At 62.5% G+C, this 19,000-nt stretch overlaps 1 protein-coding gene across 1 annotated transcript in view; it reads left to right on the top strand.

The window, feature by feature from the left end:
- The first annotated feature begins 3,278 nt into the window (after nt 1-3,278).
- The window catches only part of COL6A1 (collagen type VI alpha 1 chain), a 21,907-nt gene continuing 6,185 nt past the window's right edge, over nt 3,279-19,000 (top strand). The window contains exons 1-24 of the mRNA XM_017538506.2: nt 3,279-3,504; nt 4,222-4,351; nt 5,912-6,112; nt 7,330-7,489; nt 7,749-7,877; nt 7,960-7,980; nt 8,495-8,515; nt 8,601-8,645; nt 9,323-9,376; nt 9,823-9,867; nt 9,970-9,996; nt 10,486-10,512; nt 10,605-10,649; nt 11,061-11,114; nt 11,271-11,333; nt 12,294-12,356; nt 12,448-12,501; nt 12,590-12,625; nt 12,983-13,045; nt 14,307-14,369; nt 17,639-17,701; nt 17,918-17,980; nt 18,307-18,357; nt 18,564-18,599. Coding sequence (XP_017393995.1) covers nt 3,408-3,504; nt 4,222-4,351; nt 5,912-6,112; nt 7,330-7,489; nt 7,749-7,877; nt 7,960-7,980; nt 8,495-8,515; nt 8,601-8,645; nt 9,323-9,376; nt 9,823-9,867; nt 9,970-9,996; nt 10,486-10,512; nt 10,605-10,649; nt 11,061-11,114; nt 11,271-11,333; nt 12,294-12,356; nt 12,448-12,501; nt 12,590-12,625; nt 12,983-13,045; nt 14,307-14,369; nt 17,639-17,701; nt 17,918-17,980; nt 18,307-18,357; nt 18,564-18,599 — 1,611 coding nt within the window. The 5' untranslated portion in view covers nt 3,279-3,407. The remainder of the gene's footprint in view (nt 3,505-4,221; nt 4,352-5,911; nt 6,113-7,329; nt 7,490-7,748; nt 7,878-7,959; nt 7,981-8,494; nt 8,516-8,600; nt 8,646-9,322; nt 9,377-9,822; nt 9,868-9,969; nt 9,997-10,485; nt 10,513-10,604; nt 10,650-11,060; nt 11,115-11,270; nt 11,334-12,293; nt 12,357-12,447; nt 12,502-12,589; nt 12,626-12,982; nt 13,046-14,306; nt 14,370-17,638; nt 17,702-17,917; nt 17,981-18,306; nt 18,358-18,563; nt 18,600-19,000) is intronic.

The following is a 19,000-nucleotide window of genomic DNA, read 5'->3' as shown; positions in this document are numbered from 1 at the left end:
CCTCTCCCTCCTCCCACCCCCTCCCACCCTCTCCATCCTCCCATCCTCTCCCTCCTCCCCCCCGCCTTTCCCCTCTCTCTACCCACCCTCTCCCTCCCCACACCTGCAGACTCAGACCCACCCAGGGCTGTGGAAGATGGGCAGTGGGGTAAAGACCTGCTCCCCACAGCTGCTTCTGGGATCTCAGACAAGGGGCCCCACTGGGCCCAGAGTCCCCATTTGCGGAAGGGCCAGCAGGCCTGAGAAAGAGGACACCCAGGTCGCAGAGGAGGGGTTGTGGCTTGCCCCCTTCTCGCCACCTCTGCAGTATGTTTACCTCCCCCTACACACACAGGTGGGGCTGCAGGGCCCTGTCCGGCCAGACCCTCAGTCCAGCTCTCTGGGAGGGCCCCCAAGGCAGCGTTTTCCCAGCTCTGTGCTTCCTGGGACCCTGAAGCAGGCCAGGCTCCGGAGGGGAGCGCATGGGAGCAGGATCTCCTGCAGGGACAGCCTGGATGGGGGTGGGGGTGGACATGTGCCAAAGACACCTGGGCAACCTCAGGAGAGAGGAGGGAGGGGGGAGGAGGGAGGAAGAGGGAGCAGGGGAGAGGAGGGAGGGGGAGGGGGGTAGTGGGGAGAGGAGGAGGGGTGGGAGAAGAGGGGAGAGGAGAAAGAGAGGAGGGGGAAAGGGGGATGGGGGAGAAAGGAGGGAGAGGAGAGAGGAGAAGGGAGCTGAGGGGGTGCCCCAGGTGTGGGCAGGGCGGGGGGTATGGAAATCCACCCATGACAGCAGTCAGCTCAACCAGGACTGGGATTCAGAATGTTTTATTTTCTTGCTTTCTGTGTTTTTCATATTCTCCCCAAGTCATAGCATCACGTACAACCTGAAAAGACCCCTGATGAAGGTATGTAAAGGGACACAAAGCAGGCCCGGTGGCTCATGCCTGCAGTCCCAGCACTTGGGGAGACCAAAGTGGGTGGATCATGAGGTCAGGAGTTCAAGACCAGCCTGGCCAACGTGGTGAAGCCCCGTCTCTACTGAAAATACAAATGGTGGTGCGTGCCTGCAGTCCCAGCTGCTCAGGAGGCTGAGGCAGGAGAATCGCATGAACCCAGGAAGTGGAGGCTGCAGTGAACTGAGATTGCACCACTGCACTCCAGCCTGGGCAACAAGACCAAAATTCCATCTAAAAAAATGCTCACAGCAGAAACACACAAAATATCAGCTCTGAATCCTGCTGGGTAGTGAAAGCAGATGTTGCTTCACAATTTTAAAAAATGCGCTGTGACGAACATGTATCTTCTTCGTAAGAGGAAAAGTCAAGTTTATTTTGAGCCATCATTACAGAGCTCCCATGTGGCAGAGGCGCCTCTGGGCCCTGCTGGGCCGGTCACACAGCTCGGCCTTGCCCTGCCTCAGAGAAGTGCAGGGCCCAGGAGTTCAGGGTGCTGCAGCCGGGGTGTGGGTGGCATGCCACAGCACCTCCACAACTCACATGCAGTCCCTGGTGGAGTGGGCATTCTGTGAACGGACTCATGAAAACCACCTCTGCAAGGCTAAGCACGCTGGTGGCCACTGGGCCCAGTGCATCTGTCCTGTGTGACAGGGGGCCTGCAGTTCTTCCGTTTTACAGACCGGGTGTCAGCCATCTATGCTGTACACCTGTGGCAGGGCCCTCGTGCAGGGAACGCAGGGTTCTCGGCGTTCTCAGGGTTCTCAAGGTTCTCCATGTTTGCTTACACAGTGTTCCTGTTTCTTTTCCCAAATCAGCAAGCACTCCTTGCAGATAAAACAGCTCAGACAGGGGGAGCAGGAGCCCAGAGACTGGGGCAGCACCTCCAAGAAGGTGGCACCCACAGCCTCAGCACCCACAGCCACAGTGTGGATGATCTCAGTGGCAGGTAAAATTGCCAGTACAGTAAGTGTGCAAGGCCAGCACGGCGGCTCGTGCCTGTAATCCCAGCACTTTGGGAGGCCGAGGCAGGAGCACCACTTGAGTCAAGGAGTTCGAGACCAGCCTGGGCAACATCATGAGACCATCATCTCTACAAAACACAAAAAATTAGCTGGGCACGGTGGCTCACACCTATAATCCTAGCACTTTGGGAGGCTGAGGTGGGCAGATCACCTGAGGTCAGGAGTTCGAGACCAGCCTGATCAATATGGTGAAACCCAGTCTTAAAATAAATAAATAAATAAACAAACAAACAAAACACAAAAAATTAGCTGGGCATGGTGGTGCATGCCTGTGATCCCAGCTACTCAGGAGGCTGAGGCGGGCGGATCACCTGAGCCCAGAGATGGAGGCTTCAGTGAGCTGGGGTGAGGCCACAGCATTCCAGCCTGGATGACAGAGTGAGACCCTGTCTCAAATAATAATGATGATGAGAAGAAGAACAGCTTGTTTACAACTTCTGTGAAGTGTTTGTTGGGAAAATACTGAAGGCAATCCAAGAACAGTCACTATGAATTTTAAAGGTTTTCTCAAATGTTTCTTTAATATGGTTTTTGGTATGCACAGTGTGTGTATGTTTTAAAATTACAAGGCGTTTAGGCTGATCTTAGGCAGGCGTCAACAGCTCCAGCTCTGGGAAAGCTCTTCTGGAACCTTCTGTGGGGCAGGGATTCGTCTGGCCACATCTGGAGCCCATCCCCCTTCTTCCCTGGTGACATCAGGGAGGGCCTGTCTCTCTCTCTCCCTCCCATCTTCCCTCCCACTCTCTCTACACACACACGCACGCACGCACGCACGCACACACACACACACGCACACATACACGCGCCCGTGCATGCATGCGACATATATAACAACGTTATTATGCACAACTTTGCTTTCCCACAGTACAAATTGAAATTTCTTTGGAAAATACATATTTGACTACACTGTGAAGGAATATTTACATGAAAAATAACTTGGAGATCTGATAAAGCAATGAATTTTCAGCAGGCAGGGAGGTCCTGCAGAAGGCGGTAGGTGGGGAGAGGGAGCCAGGCGGGGCTGAGTTCCAGGCAGAGATGTTTCCGTTGGAAACAACCACACAATGTTTCAAGGAAACTCTTTGGTTTTCAGACTTTGTAATCCGCCAGGCTGCAGTCCTGTCCTCCCTGACGCAGGAACTGGAGAGCTGCAGGGACCCGGGCTCCTCCGGCCGGCCGGCGGGGTCCTTCCTGGGCTCAGAGCTGCCACCGTGGAGACTGACTTTTCCTCGCAGACACGGATCTGGAGGGAGAGACCCCAGCAGGGAGGCCGTGACTCACTGGGCCAGCTCCCCTCGCCTCGCCCCGCCCTGCCTCCCGCCCCTCCCGCCCCTCCCGTCCTCCGCTCTCACTCTGGCTGGGAGCAGAACTCAGCCTCGGACTCCCGTCGCCTCGCCGTCGGCACCCACCCTGCCCTGGCCACGCTGCGTGGTGACCGCAGGCTGGAGACATGAGGGCGGCCAGCACTCTGCTGCCCCTGCTGCTGCAGGCCTGCTGGGCAGCCGCACAGGACGAGCCAGAGTCCCCAAGAGCAGTCGCCTTCCAGGGTGAGTGGGGGCTGGGGCTCGGGGCTCCGGACTCCCTGCTCTTTGCTGCCGGCTGGGGCCAGATGCACAGGGTCCCTCCTGACCATGGAACTGCAGACGGGGGACCTGGAGCCCCAGAGCCCCACTCCCGGCTTAGGGCTTAGTGCGGCTGCAGCGCCGGGCTCTGCCCCACGAAGCCTCAGTCGGGGCCCTTAGGGGGGTCCACATTCTTAGGCGGGATGGATGGCAGGCAGCTCAGGAGGGGGCTCCTGTCGAGGTGGAGCTGGTACGGGCTGACTCAGCTTCCCCACCGGGAACACCGTCCAGCCGTCCAGCCGTGAATCCACCTGACCCCTCACCGGGCCATGAATCCTCACCCAGCCATGAGTCCAGGCCACAGCCCCTGTTCTAGAATAGGTCGTGCCACTGCGAGTTCTAAATCCAGCGAGAGGCCTCACGTGAGGTCTCATTTGTCCAGTCCCTGCAGGGACGCCCTGCCCTTCGGGGAGCCCGTGAAGGGCTCTGACTCCCCTTGAGGCGCAGGAGCCATCTGGGGTCTCTCACTGCACGCTGTCCCAACTGTCCCCACCGCGGGAGACTCCTGCTGCCTTTTCCCGGGGAGCCTCTCCAGGCCTGGGGCTCTGCGGGTGGGCGGGAGAGCAGGCCGGGAGAGCGGTCCGCAGAGGCTCCGGGAATGGGCAGAGAGTGCAAAGGTCCCTCTCCCCTGTCTCCGGCCAGACTGCCCTGTGGACCTGTTCTTTGTGCTGGACACATCTGAGAGCGTTGCCCTGAGGCTGAAGCCCTACGGGGCCCTGGTGGACAAGGTCAAGTCTTTCACCAAGCGCTTCATTGACAACCTGAGGGACAGGTAGGGGATGGGCCTCGAGCTTCCTCCTGTGCTTCTGGGCCCTTGGAGGGGGGTCAGCGGACCATGGGTGGCGTCGGCCTCAACCTCCGCTCTAAGAAGGGCGAGCGATGCCCTGGCCAGAGCCCCTCCTGGCGCCTCCAGAGTGAGCTGGTTTGAGATGGGCCTGCTGGAAGGGGGTGGCACCTGGCCAGCGGGGCCGAGGTGACAGAGAGGCTGGGCTTCCGGAACAGAGGGCCCACAGGCTGACCGGGAGGGCTCAGGGCACTGGCCCAGCCATGCCGTCCTGCCTGGCACCGGGAGCCTCGCCCTCACCACCTGAACCCTGGTCATTCTGTGGACCACAGGAGCCTCTGTGGGCCCTGGACCTGTGTTCTGAAGGTCCCGGACTCGGGCCAGGAGGGTGTCACTCTGAACCCCGGGGGCCCCAGGCTTGGTTCTGCACTTGGGACATGGCACACTCCGCTCCTCGTTCCTACATCCACATCTGTGGCCAAGGACAGGCAGGGGACGTAGAGAGGGGGGTCCCTACTATGGGGGCACAGGGTGGTGGGGGCGGGGCATGGAGAACAGGCCTCCCTCACGTGACAGGCCCTGGTGATGGGGACACACAGCTCAGCCAGCGAAAGACCCCCAGTCTTCCCCGACCCTGACTGGCCCCGGCAGGAGCCCCCCACCCACCAGAAGGGGCCCAGTCAGAGGCCACCGGTAACACCAGGGTGGACCCTCAGCCCCCTCTGTGCCCAGGAGGAGCCGCTGGGACCAGAAACTCTGAGTGTATTGGAAACATCCAGCCCTGGGAGGTGGGGGCAGCCACGTGGCCCAGCATCCCCCGAGGTGCCCTTGCTGCCTTTACTCAGGCACCCCCTGCCTCGGTTTCCCACCTGTGGAGTGGGGGTCAGTTGTGCCCATGTTGCTGCCACTGGCGTTCCTGCAGAAGCCTCAGTCACTCCTTCTGACTCTGTCTGCTGCATGGGTGCGTGGGTGGATGGGGTGGAGGCAGCCCACTCTTCTGGGCCTCTTGGGGGACCCAGGGTACCCTGGTGGTGTCGGCTTCAACCTCCCCTCTAAGGAGGAAAAGCATTGCCCTGGCCAGAGCCCCTCCTGGTGCCTCCAGAGTGAGCTGGTTTGAGATGGGCCTGCTGGCGGTGGTACGTGGTCAGTGGGGCCAAGGTGACAGGGGCAGAAATGCGGGAACAGAGGCTCCCACGGGGACAGAGGACAGACAGGGGGCAGAGGGGGCTGCTCAGACCCACCCGGGCACCCCCTCCCCCACTGCCATCCAGCCCACTGCAGGCCCCAGGACCCCGACCCAGAAGAGCCACACGTTCAGGCCTCCTGGTCTGAGGGCCCGAGGGATTGGGGCGCAGGCCACTTGCTGGCCACACCCGCCTGCCCAGCGTCCCAGGAGGGCCAGCCTCAGGCCCGTAGGGCAAGTGCAGCAGTGGGTCAGCCACGGCCAGGGTGGGCAGCCTGTCCATCCGCGTAACAGCGCGCCCTGGGATGGGTGGTGATGGCACGAGGGGCCTCCCGCCTCACGCCCACCACTCCCGCGCCTGGCAGGTACTACCGCTGTGACCGGAACCTGGTGTGGAACGCGGGCGCACTGCACTACAGCGACGAGGTGGAGATCATCCGCGGCCTCACGCGCATGCCCGGCGGCCGCGACGCCCTCAAGAGCAGCGTGGACGCCGTCAAGTACTTCGGGAAGGGCACCTACACCGACTGCGCCATCAAGAAGGGGCTGGAGCAGCTCCTCGTGGGGTGAGTGGCCCCGGCTCCTGCCCACGCCGCTCTCACGCGGGGACCCAGCCTGGGCTGGGGATTCAGCTGCAGCCTCCGTGTTCTCTGGGACACTGGACGGCCTCCCTGACCCACTTTGTGGGCAGGAAAGAGACAGAGACAGACAGACAGAGAGAGACAGACAGACAGGGACACAGACAGAGAGACAGAGACAGGGACAGAGACAGAGGGACGGGGAGACGGAGAGACAGGGCGACAGTGGCCTTCCCACAGCATCAGCACCAAGCAGGGCTAGGAGCACTGAAACGAGGTCCATTTACCCGGAAGCACGGGCTGGATTTCTTCTGCTCTCAGAGGGGTTTCCTATCATCCCGGCATCCAGCTGTGGGGATGGCGGGCCGCGGCCCCGGAGCCTCCGGAGGGGAACGTGGCCTCCCCACACCCAGCCCCTCCTGAGGCCGCAGGATCGCAGTGGGGGCTCCAAGGCTGCCCCGTCCAGCGAGGACGGTTTCCTCAAGATTGGTCTCAGAGGCCACCCTGCCGGCGTGGGCCAGGTGCCCCCTTTCCAAGGGCTGTGCCCACCTCCCCCCAAGCTGGTGCCAAGCTTGGAGTCACCAGGGGAGCCAGGCCTCGTGCCATGTGCAGCGAGTGCATGCAGCCCCACGTGGAAGCCGCAGACAGACACGACAGCGTAAATGAGCTGGCCCTCCTGGCCCAGACGCCACGTCCCCAGAGCTCTTCCGACCGCCCCCACACTGCCCCACTCCTTCCTCACCCACTTCCCTTTCCGGGGCTGCATTCAGGGCCCTCTGGGGTTGCTCTTGCTCATCACGGCCATTTCCTACAAAAGTCCCGAATGGCTGGGCTGCCTTGAGTTTAGGCAGCTTGTTGGTAGAAAGAGGCAGGCGTCTCAGGGAGGGGCACGCTCCCTGCCCCTCAGCATCCACCCAGACAGTGGTTTTGCACCCAGGGCACCCCAGGCACCGAGCCTCCTTTGGGGTCATGTGCACCTGTCCCAGGAGGGTGTGAATTTTCCAAAGCAGTTTTGAGTAGTGAGACCCGCAGAGCATCATTTCCACAGTGACGTTCTTTTCAGTGAGCCCACCTATGGCAGCGTCAGCAGAGAAACAGTTCCTCCAATGAGACAGGGACCAGCCCCCCCAGAGGGGCTTGGGTCCCCCTCGAGCTCCCCCGCCCATCACCTGGTCCTGAGTCTCACAGTGCCCTGTCCCTTCCAGGGGCTCCCACCTGAAGGAGAATAAGTACCTGATTGTGGTGACCGACGGGCACCCACTGGAGGGCTACAAGGAGCCATGTGGGGGGCTAGAGGATGCTGTGAACGAGGCCAAGCACCTGGGCATCAAAGTCTTCTCAGTGGCCATCACGCCCGACCACCTGGTAGGCCCCACCGCCCGGCGGATGCCCCCAAGCTCATGGAGTGTCGGCTGCAAGCCCCCAACTCCAGGCAGCTGGGTCCGTCTTTTTGTCCCTGGGAGGGTGTGGGCCCTGCAGCCGGCCGCCCTTGCTCCTGAGAGGCCAGCCCCTCCTGCCGAGAAGCCGGAGCACCCTGGCCCAGGCTCCCCTCTGGCCCTGTGGGACGCAGTCCCGGCCGTCAGGGGTCCAGCCCTGCTCAGCGCACTCTGCACATTGCCCCCAGGAGCCCCGCCTCAGCATCATCGCCACGGACCACACGTACCGGCGCAATTTCACAGCGGCTGACTGGGGCCAGAGCCGAGACGCAGAGGAGGCCATCAGCCAGACCATCGACACCATCGTGGACATGATCGTGAGGCCCCCGCCCGGGAGCCAGGGAGGCCCACGGTGGCCCCAGGTGGAAAGTAATTCCACGTTTCCCTTTCTCTTTACAGAAAAATAATGTGGAGCAAGTGGTAAGAGCCCCCCCGGCCAACCCCCAGCCATGAGTCTGCACACATGTCCACCCACACATCCATCTGTGTGTCCAGGACACGTGTCCCCTGTGTGTCCACCCATGTTTCCCAGTCACATGTCCGCCCATGTGCCTGGGATGCATGTCCCCCTGATGTCCACCCACACGTCCACCCATGTTTTCTGGTCACATGTCCACCTGTGTGTCCAGCCGTGTGCTGGGATATGTGTCCCCTGCGTGTCCGCCCCGTGCCTGGGTCACTTGTCCCCCTGTGTGTCTGCCCGCGTTTCCCAGCTGCGTGTCTGCCCGTGTGTCCACCCGTGGACTGGGATGTATGTCCCCCTGCGTATCTGCCCCGTGCCTGGGTCACTTGTCCCCCTGTGTGTCTGCCCATGTTTCCCAGCTGCGTGTCTGCCCGTGTGTCCCCCAGTGGACTGGAACGTGTGGCCCCTGCGTGTCCCAGCCACTTGTCCATGGCTTTCCCACTGACCTGTCTCCACCCTTCCCCCCCACAGTGCTGCTCCTTCGAGTGCCAGGTGAGTGTGACCACCCTGACCCCACGCCCTGCACCCTGGGAAGCTGAGTCTGGGGTCCAGGCTGATCACCCCCTCTGCCTTGCAGCCTGCAAGAGGACCTCCGGGGCCCCGGGGCGACCCCGGCTTTGAGGTGAGTGGTCGCTCCTGCACCTCCTGTGTGGGGGTGTCCCTGCAGCTCGGGGCCTGGGAGTGACAGGACCGAAGCCTCCTGGACCTCCCGAGTCCAGCGGGAGGGTGCAGGCGGCAGATCCCAGCCTGTGCAGGGTGTGGGCTGCCCCGGGGGCGCTGGGGGCTTTTGGGGGCTTCTGAGGGCATCTCTACCCACCCTGCCCTCAGCCACACTCTGCTCAGGAGAAGGACCTTTCTGGGGTTCAGAGGGTGAGAATGTGGGGTCCCTGGTTGTGTGAGGCTCACACAGGATGACCTTGAACATTAGAATTCACTGCTGACATTTACAACTTGCCGTGAGGCGGCCCAGGGACCTCAGATTTCTGGCTTCTCCCAAAAGTCATCAGACCCAGCAGCTGTGGGCCCCTGAGTCCCATGGCCACGTCCAGGGTCGAGCAGTGACCCTGGGGGCTTCTGTGCCTGGGGGTCTGCAAAGCTGTGCAGACAGGAACGGAGGTGGGGGCCAGCGTGCGGGGTGGAACTCCCAGACTCAGGGTGACCAGGAGTGGCGGGAAGCCGCCTGGAAGCCCTGGGATCCCTGAAGGCTGGATGAAGCATCTTTTTAAAAACCTGTTTCATGAGCCAGCTTCTTAGAAAGAAACGGGACTGCTCTCAACCTTGACCTGTTTTGTGTTCCAGGGAGAACGAGGCAAGCCAGGGCTCCCAGGAGAGAAAGGAGAAGCTGGAGATCCCGTGAGTGCCTGACTGTGGGTGGGGATGCTAAGAAGCAGATGTCGGGGGAAGGACTCGGCCTCAGAAGCTTCCGGAAGAGCGGCAGGGTTCTGAGTGCCAAAGTCACACTGCCCATTTCTCATGGGTGGGAGAGAGCCTGGGGGTGCCCAGCCCAGCCATCCTTCCACACAGCACCCCAGGAGGCCCCCAAACCCGCCTGCCAGGGAGGTGCCAAGGTGGTCAGGGTGGCATTGTTTCCAGCCTCTGTGGTGGCTCCTTGGCCCAGATCCCATCCACAAACCTCCGCTCGCCCCCAGCTCAGCCTCAGAGCCCCCCACACAACGGGCCGTGCAGCAGGGCTGTTCTGTCTCAGGCTGACAGGGCCTGGGCTGGACGGAGGGGTGTGGGGCTGGGCAGGACAGGCCCCACCCCTCCAGGGGGTCTCACCATCTCCTCCTGTGTTCCAGGGAAGACCCGGGGACCTTGGACCTGTTGGATACCAGGGGATGAAGGTGCGTGCCCCCCTTTCCTGGCCCAAGCCTGGTGGCGCCCTCGGCCCTAAACAGCACTAATGATGCCTTCCTCTTCCTCTTCCTCTTCCGCTGGGTGTGTAGGGAGAAAAAGGGAGCCGCGGGGAGAAGGTGAGTGAGACTCAGCCTCGGGACTGGTCCCTCTGGGTGCAGACATGCCATCCTGTACAAGGGTATTCCCGGGGCTGACAGTGGTATCCTTGACGGGACACCACGGGCTGCAGACCTGCTCCACCGCCCCCACCGTCCCCTCTGTCTGGAAGGATGGGCAAGGAGCGCCACCTGGGCGCCCAACAAGGGCACCTGTCACTTCCACCCACCCCAAAGGGAGGCCTCATGGGCATTACCCTCTCCAGAGTTGGGACCCACTGGCGTTACCCTCTTCAGAGTGAGAGGATCCCATGGGACTGGGGTTACCCTCTCCAGAGCAGAGATCCCAAGGGCAGTTATCCTCTCCAGAGCAACCCCCAACCCGAGTGATGGTGTGCCCTTGGGTTGGGGGCCCCTGCAGTCCAGGGCAGCTCCTGCCTTGAGTGGGCCTAAGCAACTCTGCCCTCCCCGCCCCAAACACTCCCTGACACCAGCTTCCTGTCCTCGCAGGGCTCCAGGGGACCCAAGGGCTACAAGGTGAGTGTGGGTTGCTGGGACAGGGAGTTCTGCCTCCACGCCAGCACGTCTGACCTGCATCTGACCCCTGCCTTCATTTTCCTGCCTCACAGGGAGAGAAGGGCAAACGTGGCATCGATGGGGTGGACGGCGTGAAGGTGACGCGGGAGGGCAGGGAGGGGGACTGGGGGAGGGACAGGGTGAGGGTGACCTGGGGAGGGGGGGGGGGGGGATGGGGTGAAGGTGACCGGGGAGGGCGGGAGGGACGGGCTGAGGGTGACCTTGCAGGAGGGCCAGGGAGGGATGGGGTGAGGGTGACCTGGGGAGAGGTGGGGAGGGATGGGATGAGGGTGACCTGGGGAGGGGTGGGGAGGGATGGGGTGAGGGTGACCTTGCAGGAGGGCCAGGGAGGGACGGGGTGGACACATGAAGGTGACGCCAGCAGGAGCGTCTGCCAGGTGGGGCTTTCCAGGGAGGGCGTGGAGGCGCCACAGCCTCAGAGGCTGACGGGGGATCTGCCTGTTCACCCACTTGGCCATCAGACTTTGTGGTTTTCTTCCTTTCTCCAGGGGGAGACGGGGTACCCAGGCCTGCCAGGCTGCAAGGGCTCACCCGGGTTTGACGTAAGTCACTTCCTCTCGCTGGAGGTTTGAGGCTGGTGCTCTAGGCCGCCCGCGTGCAGACTCACCTTCGACTTCTGTCTGTGCGGCCTGGGCTGCTGCCATGGGCTGCCGTGGCCTCTGCAGCGTGGTGGCCTCATGCTGCCCTCTTCTCTCCAGGGCATTCAAGGACCCCCTGGCCCCAAGGGAGACCCCGGTGCCTTTGGGCTGAAAGGAGAAAAGGTGAGTGACTCTCGGACCCTGAAGGGTGTGGCCTTCACTTTGGCCAAGCGCTGAGTTAGAAACCGCTCCTGAAGCAAGCCCTGGTCCAAGCAGCTTGGCCGCCCATGCGGCCTCAGCGGGGAGGAGCTGGCAGAGGCTGGAGGCAGGCAGGGGAGTGGCGGGGACAGTGCCCAACATGGGGACAGCGGCGGGGACAGGGGACAGCGTGGGGACAGTGTGGGGACAGCGCCCAGTGTGGGGACAGCGGCCATGGTGCTCCTTCTGGGGGCCTTCCCTGCAGCCCAGGGTTCCTCAGGCCTCCGCCGTTGGTCCCCACACCTGCTGCTGGCTCTGCGCAGATAGGACCCCACCGCATCCTCTGCAGCCTGCAGGTCATGGCCCAGAACGGCCCGGTTCATGCGGAAATCAGAACTGGGAATGGGCCAAGAGTGGCGCTGAAGGCTGCAAGAGTGGGGGGAGCGTGAGGCAGGAGAAGGAACTTTCTAGTCTAACTTAAAGCTGAGTCCGTGGTTGTTGGTGTTTTCTCCGGCGTTTCTTTGATGAAACCAGAGGTGCTGGGGAAGACGAGGGTGAATGCTGACCCCACCCCAAATGTGCTCCTACGGGGAGCTTCTGCACCCAGCAGGCAGTTTCCAAATCTCATCTTTACGATCACGGATAACCCTCCAGGCCTAGCTTTGCGTTTGCCAATTTCCCGGCCTGGCAAAGCTGTAACTTCTCTGGCGGGAACCAAGCCCTGCCCCTTAGACAAGCTGGCCCTCAGCTGGGACTCATAGGGATTAAGGTTGGAACTTTCCAGGAGGTTGTAGTGCAGGGCTGTGGTGACTGGGGGTGCCGGGGGGGCCAGGGCAGGGAAGCTGTTGGTCAGCGAGAGCGGCCTGAAGTCTGGGTAAGGGCCCTGGACGTGGCCTCTGAAGGCTGCACCACTGGAACGAGCCTGTGACCCCCCATTTTCTTCAGGGCGAGCCTGGAGCCGACGGGGAGGCGGGGAGACCCGGGAGCTCAGGGCCACCTGGAGACCTGGTGAGGACATGCACAGTCCCCGCGGACACCGGGTACGGGCCCAGGGAGGTTTCAGGATATGGAGCCACCATTCTACCCTTGTCCCCCACAGGGCGAGCCAGGAGAGCCTGGTCCCCCAGGAGAGAAAGGAGAGGCGGGAGACGAGGTGAGTTCCCTGGGGTCTCTCCACAGTCCTGAGACCAAACGCAGGGGTGCACCAGGCTAACACCGGCGTTTCTTCCTCTATCTCCCAGGGGAACCCAGGACCTGACGGTGCCCCCGGGGAGCGGGTGAGTGGGGCAGGGCAGCCTGTGCGGTTGGCCTCACCGTGTCACTGTGGGCGTGGCCTCCATGGCCCAGTCGGTCCTCCCAGCGCTGAGATCCACAGCGCTCCGGTCCAAGCCAAGTGGGTTTCCACCTGCGTGTCCCAGACACCTCCACTCTCTGGCTGGTTTTCATGCTGTGGGGAGCACGGCTTGCTCGGCCCTTCCAGTCTCGGAGCGGGTGGGACCTGGGGGACCAAGAGACTCCGGCCTCTGGAACCAAGGGGCATGAGGTGGAGGGACAGCCCATCCCAGGGGTCCTGCTGAGGGAGTCACCTGGGCTAGGCCTCCAGCCCCATCCCAGCTCCACGTCTCTCCACTCAGGGCGGCCCTGGAGAGAGAGGACCACGGGGGACCCCAGGCAGGCGGGGACCAAGAGGAGACCCTGTGAGTCACAGTTCTTGGACCTGGGACCCCACGGGTCGGCAGATGCTGTGGCCGGGTCAGGCCTTCAGAGCCACAGGATGTGACACAAACTCCCCGTGGCACCCAGACTCGGCCGACCCATTCCCACACCATCCGGAGGGCGGCCCCCAAAGCCTGATGCCACGACCTGTTTGGTGTGAAGGTGCTGCCCACCTGCCCACCAGGCCGCGTCCACATTTCTGCGTCCGAGCTTAGGTCCTTCTTTGGAATAATTTTCCTTTGTTAAAATTGCCAGAGTGGGGAAGTTGGGTCAGAACCCCAGATGGGAAGCTAGGGCAGCAGGGCATCTGCTTGGGGAGTATTGACAGCGACGCCTTGCCCCAGAGCCAAGATGCTGGCAGCCCCAGGGGCCACCTCCCACCTTCAGCTCCATGGGCCGTGGACCTCGATAGGCCACCCCACAGCCCAGCCTAGGGGTGCAGAAGCGCCTGGCCTTTCTCCGTCCCGTGACATGTCCTGGGGTGTGGCAGCTGGCAGACTTGGTGTGTCTCAGTCCCACCCGGCTCAGGGACAGTGAGGGCCTGGCAGGCAGAGTGAGGAGGAGAGAATGCCACATGTGCCTCAGAGGCTGTGCCCTGGGTGCCTCCTTGTCCGAGACTCAGGACACGCAGCTCCCTTGTGCCGTGACAGTTGGCCAGGGCTCCAGCAGGGCCGGGGAGCTGAGCCATGGCCAGGGCCTCCGCACAGGGATAGGGATTTGGCCCAGTGGGAGGTGGAGGCTTTCTGAACCCCTCCTTGGGAGCTCCCAGAAGCACACAGTCCCCATGGGGGTTTGGGGGTATGTCAAAGCAGGGGTCGTGTGACTTAGTGGCTCAGACCGCCTTCCAAGCCCACCCCTCTGAGATCAGGAAATGAGACTGAGGGCCAGGCAGAGCCCAGAGGAAGGGCTGGCCACACGGCTCTGGCTTCCCGGCGGGCCACGAGTCCATGGCTACAGAGACTTGCCAGGTCAGCAGAGCTCGCTGGAGAAGCTGGGGTGCAGGCAGGGCAGCCTCTGGGGCCCAGGGGAGCTGCGGCCTCCTGAATGAAGACAGCCAGCCATGCCGGCAGCCACGCAGGCAACCACGCACATGTGCCAAGGAAACGCTTGGCAAGGCTGGGAAGGGGCTGTGCAGGAGGGAAGGCCAGAGCCACCCAGTGCCCACAGTGTACCCCAGTGTGCTGGGCAGCTGTCCTCCCCAAGGATGGCCCAGCTTCATACTCACAGCTTATTCGTCCCCAGGGTGAAGCTGGCCCACAAGGCGACCAGGGACGAGAAGGGCCCGTTGGCATCCCCGGAGACCCGGTAGGAAGCCCTGTGGGGTTGGAGGGTGTGGGCCCATTTTGGTCTTGTAGGTAGATGTGTTCCAGCAGCTCACGCACTGGGTACTCTTCATTTACATTTGAGGGCGTCTGCCTTCCCGTAGACCTCAGGTGTCCCTGCATGGGAGCCGGCTGCAGCAGGGTGAGGTGCAGCCTGGGCTGGACTGGGCTGGGTATAGATTGGTGAGGGCAGGCCCAGCGCCCAGGGGTCTGACCCTCAGGTGCTCAGCCCCAGGTAGAGGAGCACCCTCTGGGGACCCTGTCTAGGGACCCCGTCTGGGGCAAGGGTGCCTCACAGTGGGGAAGAGGTGCTTGATCCCCTGGAAGACACTGTGGGGGCTTGGTCAGCATTTGTTTCTGGGTCAGGAGCCAGGCATGACTGTGGCTGGTGGGAGACTGGGGAGTGTGAGCCTATGGAAGATTCCAGAATTCTGGGGTGCGGGGATGAAAATTCACTTTCATTCAGAATTCGGGGGTGCGGGGATGAAAATGCACTTTCATTCAGAATTCCGGGGTGCGGGGATGAAAATGCACTTTCGTCTCATTCAAAATTCCGGGTGCGGGGATGGAAATGCACTTTCATTCAGAATTCCGGGATGCGGGGATGAAAATGCACTTTTGTCTCATTCAAAATTCCGGGTGCGGGGATGGAAATGCACTTTCATTCAGAATTCCAGGTGCAGGGATGGAAATGCACTCTCACCTCGTGCTAAGTTCCCTTCTCCGAGTCTCTGGAATCGCTGCGCACGGCCCAAGGTCTTCTGTCTCTTCCCCCTTCTGGAGGCTGCTGTGATGGCACCCGCACTGTGGTGCTGCCTGCAGGCCAGGCTGGGCCTTTTCTGCCTTGTCCTGGGGCTCGCTGTCCCTCATGGACAGGAAGGCCTCCACGTGGTCACACCCAGAGACAGCAAGTCTGTGCTCTCCAAGCTTGTCTGCTTCTGAGGACAAACTGACCACGGCCCCACGTGGGCAGCTGCCCATCCACCGTGCACAAGGCCAGACCCTGGGCATGGCCGCTGTCTCAGCTGCTGGTCACTTTAGCAAGACAGGGCCTAAGACCCAGGGAGGTAGGAGAGGCCGTCCCAGTGCACATCACGCTTGTGTTTCTGTGCACGAGGTGAAATCGTGGTTTTGTGATGCCAGTAGGTGTTACACAGCTGTTGAAAATACATGAGTCACGGATTAGCACCCAGCAGGGCTTGGCAGGCGGGGTCTGGGCTGTTCGTCCGCCTGGTCCTGCGTGCCCCTTGTGGCAGGGGCAGAAAGGGCTCCTGACACCTTCCTGGGGAAGTGCGCAGCCTCAGCCTCTGATCCTCTCTGCCCTTCGAGCTCCAGCCAGTGTCCAGTCCGAGGCTGACCTGCTGTGTGGTCACCCCAGGACAGGGCCGAGTGCAGGCCACCATGAGTGGAAGTGGCCGAGTGGCCAGTGGCAGGCTGTGGAGAGAGGGTGGCCCGGGGCTGGGTTTCAGGCTCGGAGGCTGCTCAGGACCTTGGCAGCAGGAACCCCATAGCCAAAAGTCTCAGTGGGAGTAAATGTTCAGAGGCCAGGACCTGCCTGGAGAATTCTGACCACACCCTTCCTGGTTTATATTTTCAAAGTAGTTAGTAGTCACTGCAAGATAAAACAAAGCAGCTTTCAAGAGCTGTGGTGGAAGAGGACATCCTCTAAACACGCCGGCCGAGGGGCCTCCGGAGCCTCCAGTGCCAAGGGGTGGGCTGCACAGGCGCTGGCTGGTCCGGTGCTTGGGGATCTGGGGAGCAGTTCCCCCCAACGCCTGAGGCCAGGGCACCCTCTGACCCGTTGCGTACAGTTGCCTGGCCAAGGCAGGCACTTGTTCACCTGGAGCCTCCCTGGGGCCTTTCAGGGCCTGGGGGTGTGGACAGGTGGCTTTGGAGCTCCCGGCTGGCCTCCCGGACTCTCCCTGCTCAGCCCTTGCCAGCCTTACCCCTCCCCTCCACGCAGCCAGCAGGGTGTTGCCTCCCCCGTCTCCCTGTGGACGCCAGGAGGGGCTGGGCCCTCAGTGCTGGTCCTGGGAGCTGCCCCAGCGAGCCGCCTCTGTTGCCGCGCTCCTCCCGGTGTCTGCAGCGCGGTCTGACTGTGCTGTGTTTCGGGGTATACTGGGAGGCCCAGGCCTCCTGCCTCCCACTCACCTGGCCCAGGACACCCCCTTTCCATCCTCCCTCCTGACCCCCTGCTCATGTTCCCAAGGCAGGGTCTCCGGGTACCAGACTAAGCCCTGTGAACCCCAAGTTTGGTGAGTTCTGGGCTTCCTTGAGGCCCATGTGCAAAGTGCCCAGTTAAATGTGCAATCCTAACGCTGCCGGGCATGGCAACTCGGGGTGCAGGGGCCTCACAGCGAGGGCTGGGTGCACGAGGGGTGCAGGGGCCTCACGGCCAGGACTGGGTGCTTGCATAGTCAAGGTAAGGAGAGCAGTACACCAGATGCCACCTATATAATACACTAGATGTCTGCCTGGTGGAGTCACGGGTCAGGCTGGCAAATGGGCCGCGTCAGGTAGTGGGAAGCTGTAAACGTTTGAGATGGAACCACCAGGAAAGACCCCATTGGGAAGCATCAGCCCAACCACAGGCCCAGGGACAGGCGTGCGACCAGCTCATGGCTGGGTCCCGCAGGGCCGGTGCCAGCGGCCTCGTGCACACCACTCCCTTCTCACACCCACGCTGGGAAGTGCTTGGGGCCCTGGGCTCAACTTGGAAGGGCAGGGACTCTCGGCTGGAGTTGTCCACGGAGCAGGCCCTCGAGGGTGGGGTCTGGCGCCAGCTCTGGAAATGGACCTCACAGCGGGTCCTCAAGGGATGTGGGGACGCAGGGAAGCCCAGCAGGCAGCCTCAAGTGCAGGTGGGGGCAGGGCCAGTGGTGTCCAGGCTCAGCCCACAGAGGGTCCTGTTGGGGGGAAGGACCTTGGGGACCAGGCCAAGCCCAGAGAGGACTATGAGGGAGGGCAGTCTGGGGCCACTCTGGTGGGACAGGAGGGGCAGGTGGTCTGCAGCCTGGGGATCAACAGCCGGGTGCCCACGGAAGTCACCTGGGAGAAGCGTCAACACTTGTGCCCAGGCCCATCCTCAAACCCAAGGGTGGGCCTGTCTCCCCCTGTGCTGACGGGACCAGGGCCTGAGCCTGGGGACCCTGATGCCTCATGGCCTGAGGCCCTCAGCTCAGGGTCAGGGCGGCCCAGGCCTGGGGGCTGGGTGAGGCCTGTGTCTGACGTGCCACATCTGTCTCTCTACAGGGCGAGGCCGGCCCCATCGGGCCTAAAGGCTACCGAGGAGATGAGGGCCCCCCAGGGTCCGAGGTGAGACCCACTCCCCACCCACCCATGCCCAGCAGGGGGGCCTGAGGGTCCCAGAAGCCACTCTGCCTGGTGCTGGCCCCGTGCCCTCTGGGGACTCCATGGCACTGGGTGTCCTGGCTCTCATTGGGTCCTCTCCCGGCCCCAGGAGGGCCCTGCTTCCCTCCAGGGTCACCCCATCTCAGCCTGCTCCCCTCATGCCTCCCTCTTCCTCCTCAGGGCACCAGAGGAGCGCCAGGACCTGCCGGGGCCCCTGGAGACCCCGGGCTGATGGGTGAGAGGGTGAGTGTCCAACAGCTCAGGCCCTGGGGAGCCCCAGCCCCGCACCATGGAGCTGCCTGGGGTCCCCTGACTGGGCTGGGAGCACCCCAGCATCACTGACTCCTGGCCACAGTTGGCAGCGGAGCCAGAGGCGGCTTTGAAGGGCCCCTCCTGCCTGAAGGTCCAGGTCCCAGGGTCCATGGGGAACAGCAGGGCGGTCCCAGGGGAGGGAGCCGGCTTCCGGGCTGGCAGGGGCCCTGTCTGAGGTTGCTGCTCCCGGCCTGTGCTGGCCAGCTGGTACCCTAGACATGGTGATTCGCTTGGTGACAGCTCCTCTGCTCCCCTAGGGTGAAGATGGCCCCCCTGGAAATGGCACGGAGGGCTTCCCCGGCTTCCCTGTAAGTTCCCAGGCGCTGAGCCCACAGGGACATGCCCCAAGCTTCCTCCTGCGCCCTCTTTGGTGGGCTGGGCAGTCTTGGGTGGGTGGGTTGGCCTAGGAATTCTATGATGGATTCTGCCATCTCAGGCCCTTCCAATGTGCCCCCTTCACGGTCTCCCTTCTCGAATCAGAACCCAGCATCACTGCCATGCTTTTCTGTGACAGGGGTATCCGGGCAACAGGGGTCCTCCTGGGATAAACGTGAGTACACCATCTCCCCCGTCTGGCTGTGGGCACACACACTTCACAGTCACAGGGACACATGCATGTGAACATACATGCGCAGAGGGCTCCTGAGCAAAGATAAGGGGTACACAGGCACCCACGGCTGCCCCACTGTCTGTGGCCACGGCCCCGGTCAGCATCGGCTCCAGAGGAAGCCCAGGCTGGTGGCCAAGGCCTGGCGAGGCTCCCGCTGGGGTGCCGCCTGTGGGGGCCCCACATGGCCCTGGTGCGCCCCCCTCCCCGGTGGGCAGGGCAGGCCCAGCCCCAGAGGCTGTCCCAGGCTCCCTAGGCCGCTCTGGAACCCAGTTTCTCCAGCCAAGGAAATGTGTGTGGTGGGGAAAAGGAGGGGGAAGAATGTGGGGGAAGGGAGGGGGAAG

Source organism: Cebus imitator, unplaced genomic scaffold (assembly GCF_001604975.1).
Source record: "Cebus imitator isolate Cc_AM_T3 unplaced genomic scaffold, Cebus_imitator-1.0 Scaffold112, whole genome shotgun sequence".
NCBI classification, from domain to species: domain Eukaryota; kingdom Metazoa; phylum Chordata; class Mammalia; order Primates; family Cebidae; genus Cebus; species Cebus imitator.
This window is presented reverse-complemented; position numbering and strand designations above follow the sequence as displayed.